The sequence below is a fragment of the Vipera berus genome, assembly GCF_964194415.1.
Source record: "Vipera berus genome assembly, chromosome: 6".
NCBI lineage: Eukaryota > Metazoa > Chordata > Lepidosauria > Squamata > Viperidae > Vipera > Vipera berus.
This window is the reverse complement of record NC_138208.1, coordinates 46,993,186-47,010,052: the sequence shown is the minus strand read 5'-3', so window position 1 is coordinate 47,010,052 and position 16,867 is coordinate 46,993,186. Positions and strand designations below refer to the sequence as shown.

Genomic DNA, 16,867 nt, shown 5'->3' with positions numbered 1-16,867 from the left:
TTAAGTGCATGCTACTAAGTTTGAATTCCTAAGTATTTTGGTAGGTTGTGCTGATCCAAGATATTTATTCACAGGGATAGCTAGAATATTATAAATAAATTAGTTTGCATGATCAGTGGGATAGAGATGTAAAACCAGAAGCAGATACCTAAAGAAATATCATCATCATCATCGTCATCGTCATTATGTTTCCTTCAGTGTTAAGGTGGTTAGTCATTGCATCTTTGAAACCAATAAGTATTCTGCCAAAGTGTTCAGGTTCTCTGTGTCATTCTCACCTGTAGCTGAGTGTCACTTTTGCTGCTCCTATCAGATCAAATTAGATCCTCCTGTTTTGGTGTAATCAGCATGTAAAGGGGAAAAAAGAGAGACGATGCTTTCTTTAGAGCGTTTTTGTATGTATTTAATTTTTGGAGGATTGTTTTTAATGATTCTGGCAATTATACTATCCAAAGAAAGAACAATTGCAAAAAGTCCCTGTCACGAACAGTAATTGCGGGAGAGGGGTGCTGAAAGGACAGCTCCCTTCCTCTGCCGTCTCTTAAAAGGGGAAGCAAAGCGAGGAGCCGCGTTTCTGGTTCACCTTGGAGTCATAGCAGGGGCCAGCTGATGAGTCGCTTGATTAAAGCAGCAGTGAGTCCTTCCTTTGCTGGGAGTCCATTCTGTTGATACGCTTTCCATCCCCCATGTTTTTGTGATGATTTTTGTCTGGCTGATGCTAAAGCGTCTCATCTATTTTGCACAAGGACAGAAGATAGGTTTCCTAGCAGCAGGTGGGGGTTGCTTTTATTGCGTTCGGAGCTGGCAGTCAAGGGCGCTGGAACGGACACCTGAAGATGGACGGAAAAGCCGCACAAGGAGGAATTCTTCGTTTGATACGGACACACAAGAAGTCTGGAGGCAACTGAGAAAGGACAAAGAGCGGCTGGAACGTGAAGAAAAATCTTTCTCTCCGTCATTAAGGTATTCAGATGAATGTGAAAATAAGTGGGGGGGGGCAGAGGAGGAGCGACCATCATAGGATGTTTCTGTTAATCAATTGACAAATAAAATCTGGCGAAGATGTTGGCGATAGGAATCTGCTGCTAAGGTTACATCAAGATTGGTCCTGTTTAGGGTGTGCCCACAGATCGACTTGCTGGGGAGGGGCGTAAAGACTGTTTTTGTCACCAGTCCAGCTCCAGTGTCTTCTGGAGGTGTTTTTTTAAAAAGAAAAAAATTAGAAGATGGGCAGGTGGCACCTTTTAGTTTAGAGAACTTGAACTCAAGAATTCCAAAGACGAAATATGAGTAAGGTTGAGCAAGCTGACGGCTAAAACGCTAAAGGGAAATAGCCTTTTAGCTCTGACTGTATTGGAATGGGTGGGCGGGCGCACGTTTATAGGAAGAGTCCAGACCATCATTGGAACAGGAAAGAGAGAAGGAGACAGGGATGAGGGAAAGAAGCCACCTGATAATAAGCTAAATAAGGATGGTTTTGCAGGAGTGTGAGGACCCTGCGCTGGATTTTGCCCAGGACAATAGCTATTAGGAGTGCCAGGTTTGTTCCTGAGTCGTTGTAGAGCAACTTTATCGCTGCTGAGGTCCAATAACCTGCCTGCTACCCTCACTTTGGAAAGAACTTTGAAAGGGCAAATTAGGAGATGCGGTAAGGACAAGAGTGTGGAACGGAAAGATAAGGGAAAGGGGAAACGAAGATTCCAGAGTGGGACGATTTGTCTGATGTGCAGGACCGTGGGTACAAGCAGGAGCCGGCTTCCAAAGGATGTGTCTAGGTTGAAAGAGGGCTCCCAGTGCTATGATTCTGGGATTGTTCCTGTTCCTGGGTTGGGCCCTTCCTTTAAAAGATCCCTTCCCTTTCCCCATAGGACGCATTGGGAGAAGATTCCTTTCTCCTCCCGCACCCGCTGGATTCCTTGGCACTTAGTAGTCTATTGTCTTTCCACAGGCGGCCTTAGAATAAGCGCCTTGCACATTGCCTGTCTCTTCTTCTCCTTCTCGCCCGCAGTCATGTCTGAGCCACAGAAATGGGGAAGCTCGAGGATAACGAGAGGGTGATCCTCAATGTCGGGGGCACCAGGCACGAGACCTACCGGAGCACCCTGAAAACGCTGCCGGGCACCCGATTGGCTCTGCTCGCCTGCCAGTCCCAAGGCGACTCCCCTGGCGGCGGAGAGGAGCACCGTCAGCAGCCGCTTCTGCCCGCCCCGAACCCGCTCCCCAACCCTGGAGGCGGCGGCGGCGGCGGCGGCGGCCCCCTGGATACTGTGGGCGGGAGCGGCTGGAATTCGCGCCCCAATGGCGGCGGTGTCCTACGTGGCGGGAGCGGCGCCTGCTGCGAATTCTTCTTCGACCGCCACCCGGGGGTCTTCGCCTACGTGCTCAACTACTACCGCACCGGGAAGTTGCACTGCCCCGCCGACGTGTGCGGGCCGCTCTTCGAGGAAGAGCTGGCTTTCTGGGGCATCGACGAGACCGACGTGGAGCCCTGCTGTTGGATGACCTACAGGCAGCATCGCGACGCTGAGGAGGCGCTGGACATCTTCGAGGCGCCCGACCTGATCACCGGCGAGCCGCCTGCCGACCCCGACGATGACGAGTTAGCCGCCAAGCGCTTGGGCATCGAGGACACGGGTGCTATGGGCGCCTCCTCGTCTTCCTCTGCTAACGGGTCCCCTCTTGACGGGAAGGGCGGCCGCTGGAAGAGGCTCCAACCGCGCATGTGGGCGCTCTTCGAGGACCCCTATTCTTCCCGCGCTGCCAGGGTAAGCCAGAAGAGCCGGGGAAGGAGGGACAGCGCACCTAGACAGAGAGTAGGAAGCGCTCCTAATCTCTGAAAGCCCCCTGCTAAACCATCCTATTTTGAACGTGTCTGTTCAAAAGAATCTCCTGAAGGAAGTAGAATTCCAACTTTTACTGTCTTTATTTTATATAGCAGGGCTTTTCAACCTTTTCACCCATTGTACCCCTTTTAGGATATGGCAACATCCGAGTACCACCAGTCGCTTAGCAAGGTGTCAAAAACTTGATGACCAAAAAAAAAAAAAAGGAAAAAAACTGATGAAGTACAGGTAGTCCTCGACTTACAACAGTTCGCTTAGTGACTGTTTGAAGTTGCAATAGCACTGAAAAAAGTGCCCTCCAAGCCACAGCTGAACAAGACACCTGCCTGCCTGCCTGGCAGCATTCTTCCTCCTGTCTGAGGTTTTCATTGTTGTGAGCATTTCTGTTGAGGATTGGCAGTGGGGCAGGGGTGGGGGTGTGTTTGGTTTTTATCCCCCCCCCTTTGCTGGGTGGTTGCAGCAGGTTTTGGTCACTTCACATGACCCTGGGACACTGTGAACGTCATAAATATGAATCAGTTGCCAAGCATCTGAATGTAAAACACAAGACCCTGGAAATGCTGCAACATTCCAGCTGATTGGTGCTTCTTCTGGGCTCAGAAGCACCAGGATGAGCGCCAAGCTCCAGCTGGAGCCTGGCGGTGATCCTGGCACTTCCGCTGAGCCCTGACAGCCCTGCAGCTCCAGCCGTCTCTCGCTCAGGCTTGTGCGGTACTGCCACTGGTTCAGCTCATTCCCCTCCCCCGCTACCACTTCTCTAGGATGGTCGCGTACCACTTGCCAGGTGCCAATGTGCCACAGGTGGTACCCGTATCACTGGTTGAAAAGCCTTGTTATATATCACTATTGCAACCACCTTAAGAAGCAGTTTAGTGTAACCTTCCCCAATGTGGTTTCTGTCCATAATCTAGCCAGTTTGGGGAAGGTTGCCTTTTCCCCCCTCCCCCCATTTCACATAAGATCAATGCTTATAATGGTGATTGGATGTTGCATTGGCACAGGTAAGTTTCTTGCCAGCATATATATCTCAGGTAAACAAGCTCCTGCCATGTACATTAGCCTCATATATCTGTGGTTATAACAGCTGAAATAGTGATATATTAATATTACACAAAATAGGCCTGGATTCATGAGGGTGTTCTAAGGATAGTTATGAACATTATTTTGATACCCAGATGTTGCACAATACCTGTTCTATTGTATTAAGTGAGTATGAAATTAGAAGGTTGTCATAGAAAGGGAGAGTAACCAAGGTCCCATTCCCTTACTGAAGACTAACCATAATCAAGTACATTGCACAAAAGTCCAAATTCTTACATCTGCATATTTGTCATGACTGTTTCCCTAATAGCTCAGATTGGCGTATGTTCTATGAATAGATTGTCTGTCCAATTTCTTTAAAAATGATGACAGTGGTTGGAGGTAGGAATATGTTGGATATAAGTCTGGATTTCTCTTGTGTGTGACAAAGGTGGCATCTATTCAGGAAATGGTTTAGTTTTTCTAGTATCCTGAAAATCAGGTGTGTAAAAGAGAACATTGTTTCTAAGAGATACTGTGGGAAAAGTCTTAACAATAAAAACTGGCATGAAACTATGTAATATCTCACTATTGATTAAATAACAAAGTTGTGAAACTTCAAAAGAATCTATAGGCCTGTCCACTGAAGTAAGCCTAAATGAGAATAGAGTGTCAAATATTTAACAAGCAGCTTTATCTGATTCCCCCCCCCGCCCCACGTCCTGCTCACCTAGCAGTTTGAAAGCATGCAGATGTGAGTAGATTAATAGGTACCACTTTGGTGGGAAGGTAACAGTGCTCCCTGCACATCTGGCATGTAGCCATGCTCACCATTTGACCACAGAAAATGTTTTTGGACAACTCTTGCTCCCTTGGCCAAGAAACAGAGATGAGCACCACCCTAGAGTAGGACACAACTGGACCTTTACCTTTACTGCAAGAAAACATTTGATCCTTAATAGAATACTAGCAGATACTAGCAAAAACAAATGAGTTACATCTATGCAGGACTGATCTGAAATCCTGTAGAATAGCTATGGCAGGGAAATAGAACAGAATGGGTCATTTATACTTTATAGACCTGTACTTTCAACTGGCTAGCACACTTTTGAATAAACATTCAATGATAAAAATGCAAATATGCCAAATAAACTAACAGTCAATTTATGAATCACAACAAAGTGGCAAGGTTTTTCCTGAATTATATGAAATACTGGTAAGTGCTTCCTCATCTAAAACGATCCACAGAAAGCTAGAGAAACATTCTGTATTACCCTTTGCCTATAAGTGGAATCTCAGTGTGAAGAAATATATGTTTGTTCAGATGCATTAAAGTGTTGAATCCTGATGTGTAGTCTGGAAATAATAACCACTATTTTAGATGATTTAATGAATGAAAAGTTTCATGGAAAAAAATGCCACCTGGAAAAATCTATTTAGAGGCAGTTTATTTTGAATATTAATTATTGAGCCACAAATGACAATGGAGGATTTTTCTAAGAACAAGAAATCAAAAGAATATGACTTGGTATTGAACATTATTTTAAATTAATTCAATTTCAGAAAGAGTTGCATGGAGGAAAAAGCTAGGAAAAACAAAACAAAAACGTGACCACTTATGTATTAAAATACATATTAGCATAGAAGTTAATAACAACTAACATTTGCAGCTGATTGTTTAATGGATAAACTGACATTAAAGGTTATAAAAGTCCCTGGTAATGTTATAATAGTTAAGCAGTTTTTACTTAAATTACAATAATTACTTTTGTAATTAAGCCAAAAAAGTTAAACTAATTTCACTTCCACTTTATTGTCATAGTCAGCTAGGTAGTGTTATTTCCAAAGGGAAAACTTCAACTGATACTTCTGTTTCATTTGTTTTTTCACTATATTGTTCCAGTTGGGACTGTGAACTTTAGTAGCTTCATCTCTCTACCTTGTAATGGAGAGATGGATTGTGGATGTATGTAAAGTAACTGACTATTGGAAATGACCCTCACCGGGAAGGGCTGTTGAAGTTTTAGTTATATTAAAGCCTTGGTGGAGCAGTGGGCTAATGCCTCCTTAAGTAACACCAGCTGCCTGCAATTAGTGCAGGTTCGCATCCCACCAGGCTCAAGGTTGACTCAGCCTTCCATCCTTCCAAGGTAGGTAAAATGAGGACCCAGATTGTTGGGGGCAATTAAGCTGACTTTGTAATAATGCCGCTTGGGGTGTGTGTGAAAGCCCTAATAAGCAGGCATATACATAGAATGAAGGCTACTGCTAAGCTTGTAAGCCGCCCTGAGTCTTCGGAGAAGGGCGGGATATAAATGGAATTAAAATAAAAAAATAAAAATAAAAATAAAAAAGCCATCACTTATCAAAAAGACCACTAATATTCCACTGATATGGTAAATTTGTTCCAAGCTCACTTGCTTTAAGCATAATTTTTATTTTTATTTTTATTTTAATTCACACACACCCCAAGCGGCATTATTACAAAGTCAGCTTAATTGCCCCCAACAATCTGGGTCCTCATTTTACCTACCTCGGAAGGATGGAAGGCTGAGTCAACCTTGAGCCTGGTGGGATGCGAACCTGCACTAATTGCAGGCAGCTGGTGTTACTAAAGGAGGCATTAGCCCACTGCTCCACCAAGGCTGCACCAAAGCAGTAGGTGCATAAAGAACTGTGATGTAGCACAAGCCTAATCACCCATCTTCCATTTCATCTTAAGCTTTCTTTCAGGTAACCTGTTTATTCTTCCTAGCTATGGCTGCACATGACCAGCCAGCATATCCTACATATGAAAGGAAGATCTATTTACATTGAGCTATTGACTTGGGAGGATGAATAGAAGGGAGAATACAAAAAATCCCAGTGGTTTCACTAAATCTCATCTCACCAACTTGCCCGCTGCATTTTTCTGGTACTGTAAAATAATTTTCTTTCAAAAAATGTATGAACTTCACTGTAGAGACACAGGTTGTAGAATGAGTGGGTCCTGTCTTTTAACTATGGTTAGGATGGCTGCAGTGGTGGGATTCAAATATGTGAACAACCGTTTCTCTGTGTTGATGCCACTTCCGGAAGTCCATTCTGGGCCTGGGCAACAAAAAATTAGCTACCAGTTCTGCTGAAGTGATGCGAACCGGCTGAATACCAACACTGGATGGCTGGTGACCTACTGGGGTGACCTAAGTGTAAAGTGTTATAAAGTTTGTGTGTATGTATATGTATGTGAATGTGAACGTGTACACATACACACATACTATACATATACACACCATAGTATGATATGAATAGAACTTTCAGATTACTAAAGTATACTTTTCAAAAATACCATATATACAGTACATAAGAAATAGATATGTGTGGCTATCAAGCTTGATATCTGGTAACTATATGGAGACATACATAGTTTTCTTGGTAATAATACAATTTAGAAACAATATAGAATCTATTCCCATTGGCTTTTTGGAGGATATAGTTCAGTTTTCCATCCTAGTCTACATTCTTAAAAATCCCAGGAAGTGCTCCATCCAAAGCTAAGTCACAGGTATAAAGTCAACTATGTTATTTTCTAAGGTGTATAGAATATAATAGCTTGGAAAGAGGCTATTATATTGCTGTCTATTAGCATGATAAATAAAATAGTTTTTTTTAATCCCATTTATATCCCGCCCTTCTCTGAAGACTCAGGGCGGCTTACAATCTAAGCACAAATCAATGTGCTTAGCAATAGCCTTCATTCTATGTATATGCCTGCTTATTAGGGCTTTCGGGGGCCCCCAAGTGGCATTATTACAAAGTCAGCTTATTGCCCCCAACAATCTGGGTCCTCATTTTACCTACCTCGGAAGGATGGAAGGCTGAGTCAACCTTGAGCCTGGTGGGATGCGAACCTGCACTAATTGCAGGCAGCTGGTGTTACTTAAGGAGGCATTAGCCCACTGCTCCACCAAGGTTCAACAATATTATGAGAAAGAAAGAAGTATACTTTTTAAAAAAATGCATTTGAAACTCACTAAAAAGTACACGAAAATAATTGAATTACTTAGACGTTTGATAACCCCAATCAGTGTTATGTGTTGATTGAAGTGGGATTGTGCCTAATTCAAAGTAGACCTTTGATTGGGAGTTGCTCAGAGTTGGTTGGAAGATGGGAAACTGTATAAATTTTTAAATAAATAAATACCATTCTTCTCTAACAATTTGCAGAAATCCTGGCTTATAACTTCTACCATTCAAAGATAAAAAGATGTGAAAATTACTAAACTCGGAAAGGTTGGTTGACATAGTTCTTGCTCCTCCATGATAAAAAGCTGAATTTCTTTATTCATCAGGAACTGTATTTTATAAATATGTTTTTATAATATACAGACATATCCTTACATTTCTAAGAAATATATCAAAAGATTTCTATGCAGTTTTCCTTATTGATATCCTGGTCCTGTTTTCATATAACTTATCTTTGTTTTGGCCTTAGTTTAATTTCTAGATCCACAAAGATTCCTATATTAATATTAATCTTAAATGCATTTACTGGAGAATAAATAGTAAACTCAGAGGGATGTAGTTTTGAATTAGCAGATTTAAATTGCTATTTATATTGACATAAATATTTGTGAGAGCCAGTTTAATGTATGTTACAGCACTAACCTAGAGACCTGGAAACTCACGGGGGACCATGAGTTCTAGTCCCGCCTTAGGCACAAAACCAGTTAGGCAATCTTGGGCCAGTCTCAGTCCTTGGAAGCAGGAAAAGCCAAACCTCTTCAGAAAAACCTTCTAAAAAATTGTATGTGTTTATTCAGACTTCTGCCAGATATCAACAATGACTTGTAGGCATCAAAAAAAAAGTTCTATTGGATAAGCCCTTGATTCACAAAATGATTTGTAATATAATTTCTATTAAATGTAAAAGAAAGGAATATGTGATTACAGTATATTAGAATTTTAGAATTTCCTTTTTTCCTGCTTTTGAATGTGACATTGACCTTAGACTTTTCAAAAATTTCTATATAGCTATAGTCATCTATATCAGATCTTCTTCACTTAATCTATATGATTAGTATTTTCTTTTCTAAAGCAATCACAAAGGAAGGGAATGAACATCTTGTATCCTATGAAATTCATTGACTAGTGCTACATTTGCCAAAGACAGATAATGCTATTATGTTCATGTGATTAGTTAGATTCACCTCAAACAGAGGTTATTTTAAATAGCAATCAAGCAGTACATTTCAACTGAATCTAAATAAAACAAATAATTAAGCTCCATACTTCATACCTAGTATTTAATATATTAAGGTTTGTCTTTAAAAACACACACAATTGCAACTAACTATTTATAAAGAATAGCAGAGTATTTTCGATTGGGGGTCTGAAGATCAATGTATGAAGGCAGTTGATCCTCATGGATTAACATTTTGACTGTATGTGGGTGAAGACTGAGTAATTGCTATAGGAAAAAGGAGGACGGACTACTAATTTTAGACTTCCCATGACTCATGCTCTTGCTTCATATTTATTAAAGATAGTTGCTTTCATTTTGTATCAAAAGTAGTTTCTGATGGTATCTTTTCTGTCCCAAACACTTTACTCTATGCCAGGAGTGTCGGTCCATGGGCTGGATGCGACATGGCGAAACCGCACCCGTTCCATTGCCTACAATGGAAAAAACGTCACGATATGTCGCAACACGTCACATAATGTTGCGAGTTTGACATCCCTGCTCTATGCCATAGCTATAATTTGGAAGATTTTCTTTTAATTTATGGCATTCTTATGAAACTTTAATTTTGAAGATGTTCATGGCCAGTGTAATAAGGCAGAAATTAAAAAGCATAAGATTAAGCTAGCATTTTCAAAATAGATAATTCTAATTTTTTATAATAATTTCAGTTTGGCCAACTCAATAGACTTTTTTTCTTTAGTCTATAGTATATGGTTATTTAGACTAAGATTTCATCAGAAAGAATTGTTTCAATTCCTTGATGATAGTGATTGCTCTTTTTTCCATATTTTGAAGCTGGACAAAATCATTTCTGAAATGTGAGATCCAAAGTTGTATGTAGCATTTTTAGTGGTCTTGTACTACAGATTTACACAACAACATTAGAATATTGATAATGTTACTTTCAAATTCTTTTCTCTAATAAACACAAAACTAAATTTGTCTTTCCATAGCAGTCATTTGTCACTGTCGTGCACTTTGTCACAGTTTGAAAAGATCCTTTAGGAACTTTTTCATTGTAACCATTGGCTGCCTCACTTTTCATCCCTTTTGTTAATTTATAGACTGAATAACAGAGAGCAAAGGATTATCTATATCAAAAAGTTGCTTCATTTGATATTGTAGTCTTATCAGGTAACTGGCCCTTCTAAGTCCTGCTTCCAGGAACATCTCCAGATGCTTCTTGAAGGTTAAGGTACACTGTCTCCATGGCAAGTAATTTCTTTAATTCCTTGGTCCAGAAGCACTAACACAATGCTTCCATGTAAATGAAATTCATCCTAAAGGTCATTATCAACCCTCACAACTTCATTCAAGAATCATTTGAAGCCATGTCTAACTTTCTCACCTTTTGATGTTAGAGAAATGCAGCTGAGTGTCATTAGACACTTCCTTGATTCAGCTGAGTATAAGAAGAGTGCAACCATACTTGCAATATTCTGTTATTATAGCCACTCTCAAAAAAGTAGTCTTAGTCCAGGGGTGTCAAACTGCTGGCCCACGGGCCGGATGTGTCATGCTGAAACCGCGCCCACCCCATTGCCAGCAATGGAAAAAAAGTTGTGATACGTTGCAACATGTCACGTGACGTTGCAAGTTTGACACCCCTGTCTTAGTCTCTTGTGGAGTTGATTGTTGGTCTGTTCTTTTAGGTTGAGTAACCAAGTTGCATTCCCCCATCTCCAATTCCAGTAAAGTTATTGTATCAGGCAGGCCCAAGCTAATTCTGTTTTATATCTAGATTAGAATCCAGATAAAAATGGATCTGAATAATCCATGTCTTCAAAAAACACTAGAAGCTTCATGCTCAACAAGTTTTAAATAGTGATTACACATAATTTCTAGTAGAAAATGGTTTTGAAACTGTTCCTAGGAAATGAATTTGGGTACATTTGTTTATTCATTTTATGTATTATGAAATACAAGTTTAATATACTTGTTTAGAAAACAATTTTATCAGGACAGACTATCAACTTTCAGTCACACTGTTTGACAAAGACTGTTCTTTAGAGTCTGTGGCATGAAAGGACTATTATTATATACAACAATGGCAATACAAAATATTTATTATGGGTCTTATTATGTTATATTCATATTTTCCAGAGCTGGTATAAATTAAAGTTGAGAGATTCTTTTAACATTTTTTGAAATAGCTTGAGAAAAAGCAATCAGATGGCTGGCTCTTTGTTGTTGTTACAGAGATGGAGAGAATGAGATTCCTTACTGCCCAGCATCTGCATTTTCCATATCTTTGGCTCAATTGTCTAATGCTCCTCTTGTTGCCATGGAAACACATCAGCTTCTGGCTTGTTTTCATCAAAAATAGCATCCTTCTGCCATTTATTAGTCTCAGAAAATATTTCCCATTATTTTGCCATGAATGTTTTGTGGATTATCTGCAATGTCATTTCAAACAATAAATGTATACAAATGTACATACATATATCCACATTCTAGTATGCTATAATAATCCAGAGAAACACTTCAAAATCATGATTCAGCCATAGTTTGCTTAAGTCTATCTGGAACAGAAGTTGGCTTTAAATGTTCATATACGTATCTTAATACTATCTATCTCTCTATCTCTCTATCTCTATCTCTATCTATCTATCTATCTATCTATCTATCTATCTATCTATCTATCTATCTATCTATCTATATCTATCTCTGTGTGTGTGTGTGTATATATGTACATACACAGAGAGAAAGAGAGAAAGAAATGGCAATTTCTCAGATTTTAACATTTGTTTATATTTAAAATTTAAAATATACATCAAATATACATCTGTTTGTATATCAAATACGGTAAATCAGTTTACATAACAGTTATAATTAAACTAAAATACTTCCTTCATAACATTAACAGAATGATTATAAGGTAAATAATAATAATAATAATAATAATAATAATAATAATAATAATAATAATAATAATAATAATAATAATAAGTTGGAAGGTACCTTGGAGGTCATCTAGTCCAACCCCCTGCTCAGGCAGGAAACCCTATACCATTTCAGGCAAATGGCTATATGGTAGATAACATAGATAACATGCATTAATCCAGGGGTGTCAAACTCAATTTCATTGAGGGCCGCATCAGCATTGCGCTTGCCCTCAGGGGGCCGGGTGGGTATGGTCTGGGTGGGCGTGGCCTACTGGGTGGGCGTGGCTAGAGTGTGTATGGCCTACTGGGTGGGCGTGGTCAGCTCTACATCGTTTGCATCAAGGGTGCCTATGGGGGCCTGGGCAGGAGTGGGACAGATCTGAGGGTCTCTGGCAGAAGGAGGGTCTCTGGGCCAGGGCCAAGGCAGTGGGGGCCGTTCCCTCACTGTTTCCAGGATGGCTTCACGGGCCGCATGAAACCACTTCGCGGGCCGGATCTGGCCCCCGGGCCTTGTGTTTGACATGTCTGCATTAATCCATGTGAAATGAATAATTCACAAGACACAAATCTGAATTAAATCCATTATTTCTTTAGACTACAGATAATCTTCAATTTACAACAGTTCATTTAGTGACCATTCAAAGTTACAAAGGCACTGAAAAAAGTGACTTATGACCATTTTTCAAACTTATCATATTGCAGCATGCCCATGGTATGAGATCAAAATTCAAACACTTGGCATCAGAGTCACATTTATGAGAATTGCAGTGTCCTGTGGTTATGTGATCACCTTTTGTGACTTTCTGATAAAGTCAATGGGGAAGCCAGGTTCACTTAACTGTGTTACTAACTTAACAACTCCAGTGATTCACTTAACTGGCAAGAACGTTTGTTGTAAAGGGGGGCAAAATTCATTTAAAAACTGTCTCGCTTAGCAAAACACAAATTTTGGGCTCAGTTCTGATCGTAAGTTGGGGAGTACCTGTATTAGAAGCAATCAGTGGTGAGAGTCAAATAATTCAACAACTGGTTCTTTGCAGGGGGGGAAGGTGGGGGGGCGCTGCCACGAGGCAGGTGGGCAGCTGCCCCATGCTTCCCGCTTAATGTGCTGAAGAGCCCCTGCAGCCAGGCCTACCATACCCCGACACCTGTCACACCTCATCTGTTTGGTAGTGACATCTTCCACTTTCTCCTTCTTCTTCCTCCTTTGAACAACCCTTTGCTCCCATTGCTGCTTTTTCAGTCCCAGATCTCGGTTTGTCTGGAGCCTGAGCAGAGGATCTTTGGAAATGAAGCTCCGCAGCAATTGGGTGGGGTGGGAACTGTTAGATTATGTTGTTGAAAAAATGGTTTGTTTAACAGAGTATTATTAATACACAGTGGAAGTTGTACTGGGACTTTTAGGCAAACAGTAATGCACTAACACGAGTTTTATAACTTATTTTTACTCAGACAACAAAAAGAAACACAGTAAGAAATAGTCCAAGTATCAATCCAGTATCATGCACATAAAAGTCAGTCCATAAAAACATAGTATCAAAATACAAAAGCTGCTTACCAATATCAAAAACAATATACACTGTAGCAAGCAGTTGATTCTTGAGAGAATAAATATCAAGTTAGCAAACAAGAAAACAAGAGGTATCCAAACACTAACATCAAACACATATACAAGAGCAACTATGTGTAACATCTAACTCTCTTTTATGTGGAATAATTACAGCCACACCCTTAGGCCGTTTAACTTCTTAAAGGTGCTTTTACTCCATTATATAATAGGTAAAGGTAAAGGTAAAGGTTCCCCCGCACTTGCGTGCTAGTCGTTTCCGACTCTAGGGGCCGGTGCTCATCTCCGTTTCAAAGCCGAAGAGCCAGCGCTTGTCCGAGGACGTCTCCGTGGTCATGTGGCCGGCATGACTAGACGCCAAAGGCGCACGGAACGCTGTTACCTTCCCACCGTAGTGGTCCCTATTTTTCTACTTGCATTTTTACGTGCTTTCGAACTGCTAGGTTGGCAGAAGCTGGGACGAGTAACAGGCGCTCACTCTGCTACACGGCACTCGGGATTCGACCCGCCAAACTGCCGACCTTCCGATCGACAAGCTCAGCGTCCTAACCCACTGAGCCACCGTGTCCCTTCCATTATATAATATTGTCACCCAAATCAAGTTTGATCTCTAACAATCTCCCCTTTTGGGTGGCATATTATACATATATTTTTACAATCTCAAATTACACATATCACAAACAGATTTATGCTTTATAGCACCCTGAGCTTTAGTAAACTGGTCAGCAATATTATCTTCAGTTGCACAATATTCCAGTTTAATCAAATTATCTTTAACACATTGTCTGACATTTAGATACCGTAGATCCGTATGTTTTGATCTAGTTTTCACTGCAGCATTAGTTGCTAATTTTATAGCTGCTTGATTGTCTTCATACACTTTTATTGGTTCATTACAATTTAAACCCATATCAAACAATAATTGTTTCCATACCAATAGCTCAGTACATAATAAAGATAGACAAGAAAATTCGGATTCAGTTGTTGATAAGCTTATATGCTTCTGTCTGTTAGACCTCCATCCTACTAAAGCGTTTCCCAATAATACAACCAATCCTGAAGTGGATTTCCTAGTTACAGTATCAGATGCAAAACTAGCATCTGCAAATGCTTTTAGTTCCAATTCCTTTGTTGGCTCTAGATATAGAGAATAATGTATGGTGTGTTTCAAATATCTTAAAACTCTTTTCGCACCTTGCCAACATCTGGTTGTAGGATTCTCACAATATCTAGCTAAATGATTAACTGTAAATGCTATGTCAGGTCTTGACCAATTACATAAATACATCAAGCTGCCTATTAATGATTGATATATCTTTTTATCAAAGACATTGCTGTTATCTGCTGAACTCTCAAAACCTTGAACCATAGGTGTTTTTACTGGTTTACAGTTTTCCATATTATAACGTTTCAGCAAACCATTAATTTTCTTAGCTTGAGACAGTTTAAATCCTTTACTAGTCCTGACAATATCCAGCCCTAGATAATGACTAATAGCTCCTAGATCTTTTACTCTAAATTTTCTTTTTAACCCTGAAATTATTCTTTCAGTTTCTGTTTCATCTTTTGCTATAATAGCAATATCATCAGTGAATAATAATAACAATGATAATTCACTATTTTGCTGTTTTATAAATAAACAAGGATCTGCAATACTAGCTTTAAATCCCAAACTATTTAACTCTTTTACTAAACATCTATTCCACTCATAACCTGACTGTTTTAAACCATACAAACTCTTATTCAGTTTCCAACAGTACCCTACCTTACTTTCTATTCCTGATGGAACTTTCATATATATATCATGGTTTAATGTTGCATGCAAATAAGCAGTTTCAATATCTACATGTTTTATACTATAATTCTTATTTGCTGCCCAAACTAAAGCAGCCCTAAGAGTGGAAGCTCTTAACGTTGGGGAAAATACTACATCATAATCACTATTATTCTGTGCAAATCCTTGAGCAACTAATCTTGCTTTATGTATTACCTCTCCTGTAACACTTTCTTTCAGTTTAAAAACCCATTTACATCCAATTAACTTTTCTGTTTTAGGTATTTTAACCTCTTGATAAACATTAAGATCTTGCAAAGACTTTATTTCTTTATCCATAGCTACTTTCCAATTCTTTCTTTCATTCTCAGGATACATTTTTATTTCTTCAACATTAGAAGGTTCAATGTCTATTTGACAAATTAAACCTGCCTCGAAACGATCAGGCTGTCGCCTTTCCCTGTTAGACCTTCTGAGAATTATTGGACTTATAGGTACATTTACATTATTATCTTCTTCCTCTCCTGTCTCCACTATCAGTGGTTCTTGTTTGATCTCTCTAGCAGGTTCCTCCTCTTCTTTATCATTTTCATTTGAGGAGTTAGTTAAATCTTGTTGAGGAATATATACAATATCTTCTACCCTTTCCCAGCCTGACTGTTCTTGAAAAACAGCGCTAGAACTACAATAAATGTTTTTAGTACCTTTCTCCCAGAACCGATAAGACTTATGGTTTAACTCATAGCCAACAAAAAATAATTGTTTAGCTCTATGTTCTCCTTTATTTCTTATTGAACTTGGAATATGTACCCAAGCAGGTGTCCCAAATGTGTGAATATAACTAAGATTTGGTTTTCTCTTATACCATAAGGTATAAGGAATTTTACCTGTAGCTGAACTAACCACATTGTTTAAAATATGATTAGCACATTTTGCTGCTTCTCCCCATAAGCTATCAGGTAAACCAGAATCTTCAATCATAGATCTAATCATAGCTTGCAATGTTTGGCCCCTCCGTTCAACAAATGCATTATGCTGAGGTCTATAAGGAGCTGTACGTCTATGCTCTATTCCCTCTTAAACTAACAGCTCATTGAACTGTTTATTAACAAACTCAGTTCCATTGTCTGTTATTATGGTTTTTACATTTAACTGAGTTTTCCTTTGTACAAACTTGAGCCAATTAGATATTGTTTGTATAGTTTCAGTTTTTGACGTAAGGAGATAACAGAACCCATATCTGCTATAATGGTCTAGAATATTTAATATGTAGCAAGCACCCCCTAAACTGGGTTTCATAGGACCTATCAAATCCATAAATACCAGTTCTAATGGAGTTGTGGTTTTAAATCCATCTAACCTATTAGCTGGTGCTGCCCTGCTCTTTTCTCTACCACATACGTTACACTGTAGATATTTCTTATAAGCCTTTAACTTAAACCCATTAGACAAAGCTACAGTTCTTTTTAGTGTATTAAAATTCACATGACCCAATCTTCTATGTAATAAATGAATACATTCATCATGTGGTTTTTGATTTGTACAAGTAGTAGC

General features: G+C 39.6%; 1 protein-coding gene across 6 annotated transcripts in view; it reads left to right on the top strand.

Annotated features, from left to right (window-relative positions):
• Window positions 1-2,027: 2,027 nt before the first annotated feature.
• KCNC2 (potassium voltage-gated channel subfamily C member 2) overlaps window positions 2,028-16,867 on the top strand; it is a gene marked incomplete at both ends in the record, with an annotated part of 59,016 nt that continues 44,176 nt past the window's right edge. For all 6 annotated transcript variants that reach the window (XM_081331259.1, XM_081331263.1, XM_081331261.1 and 3 more), the window contains one exon: window positions 2,028-2,765. In XM_081331259.1, the coding sequence (XP_081187385.1) occupies window positions 2,028-2,765 (738 nt within the window). The remainder of the gene's footprint in view (window positions 2,766-16,867) is intronic.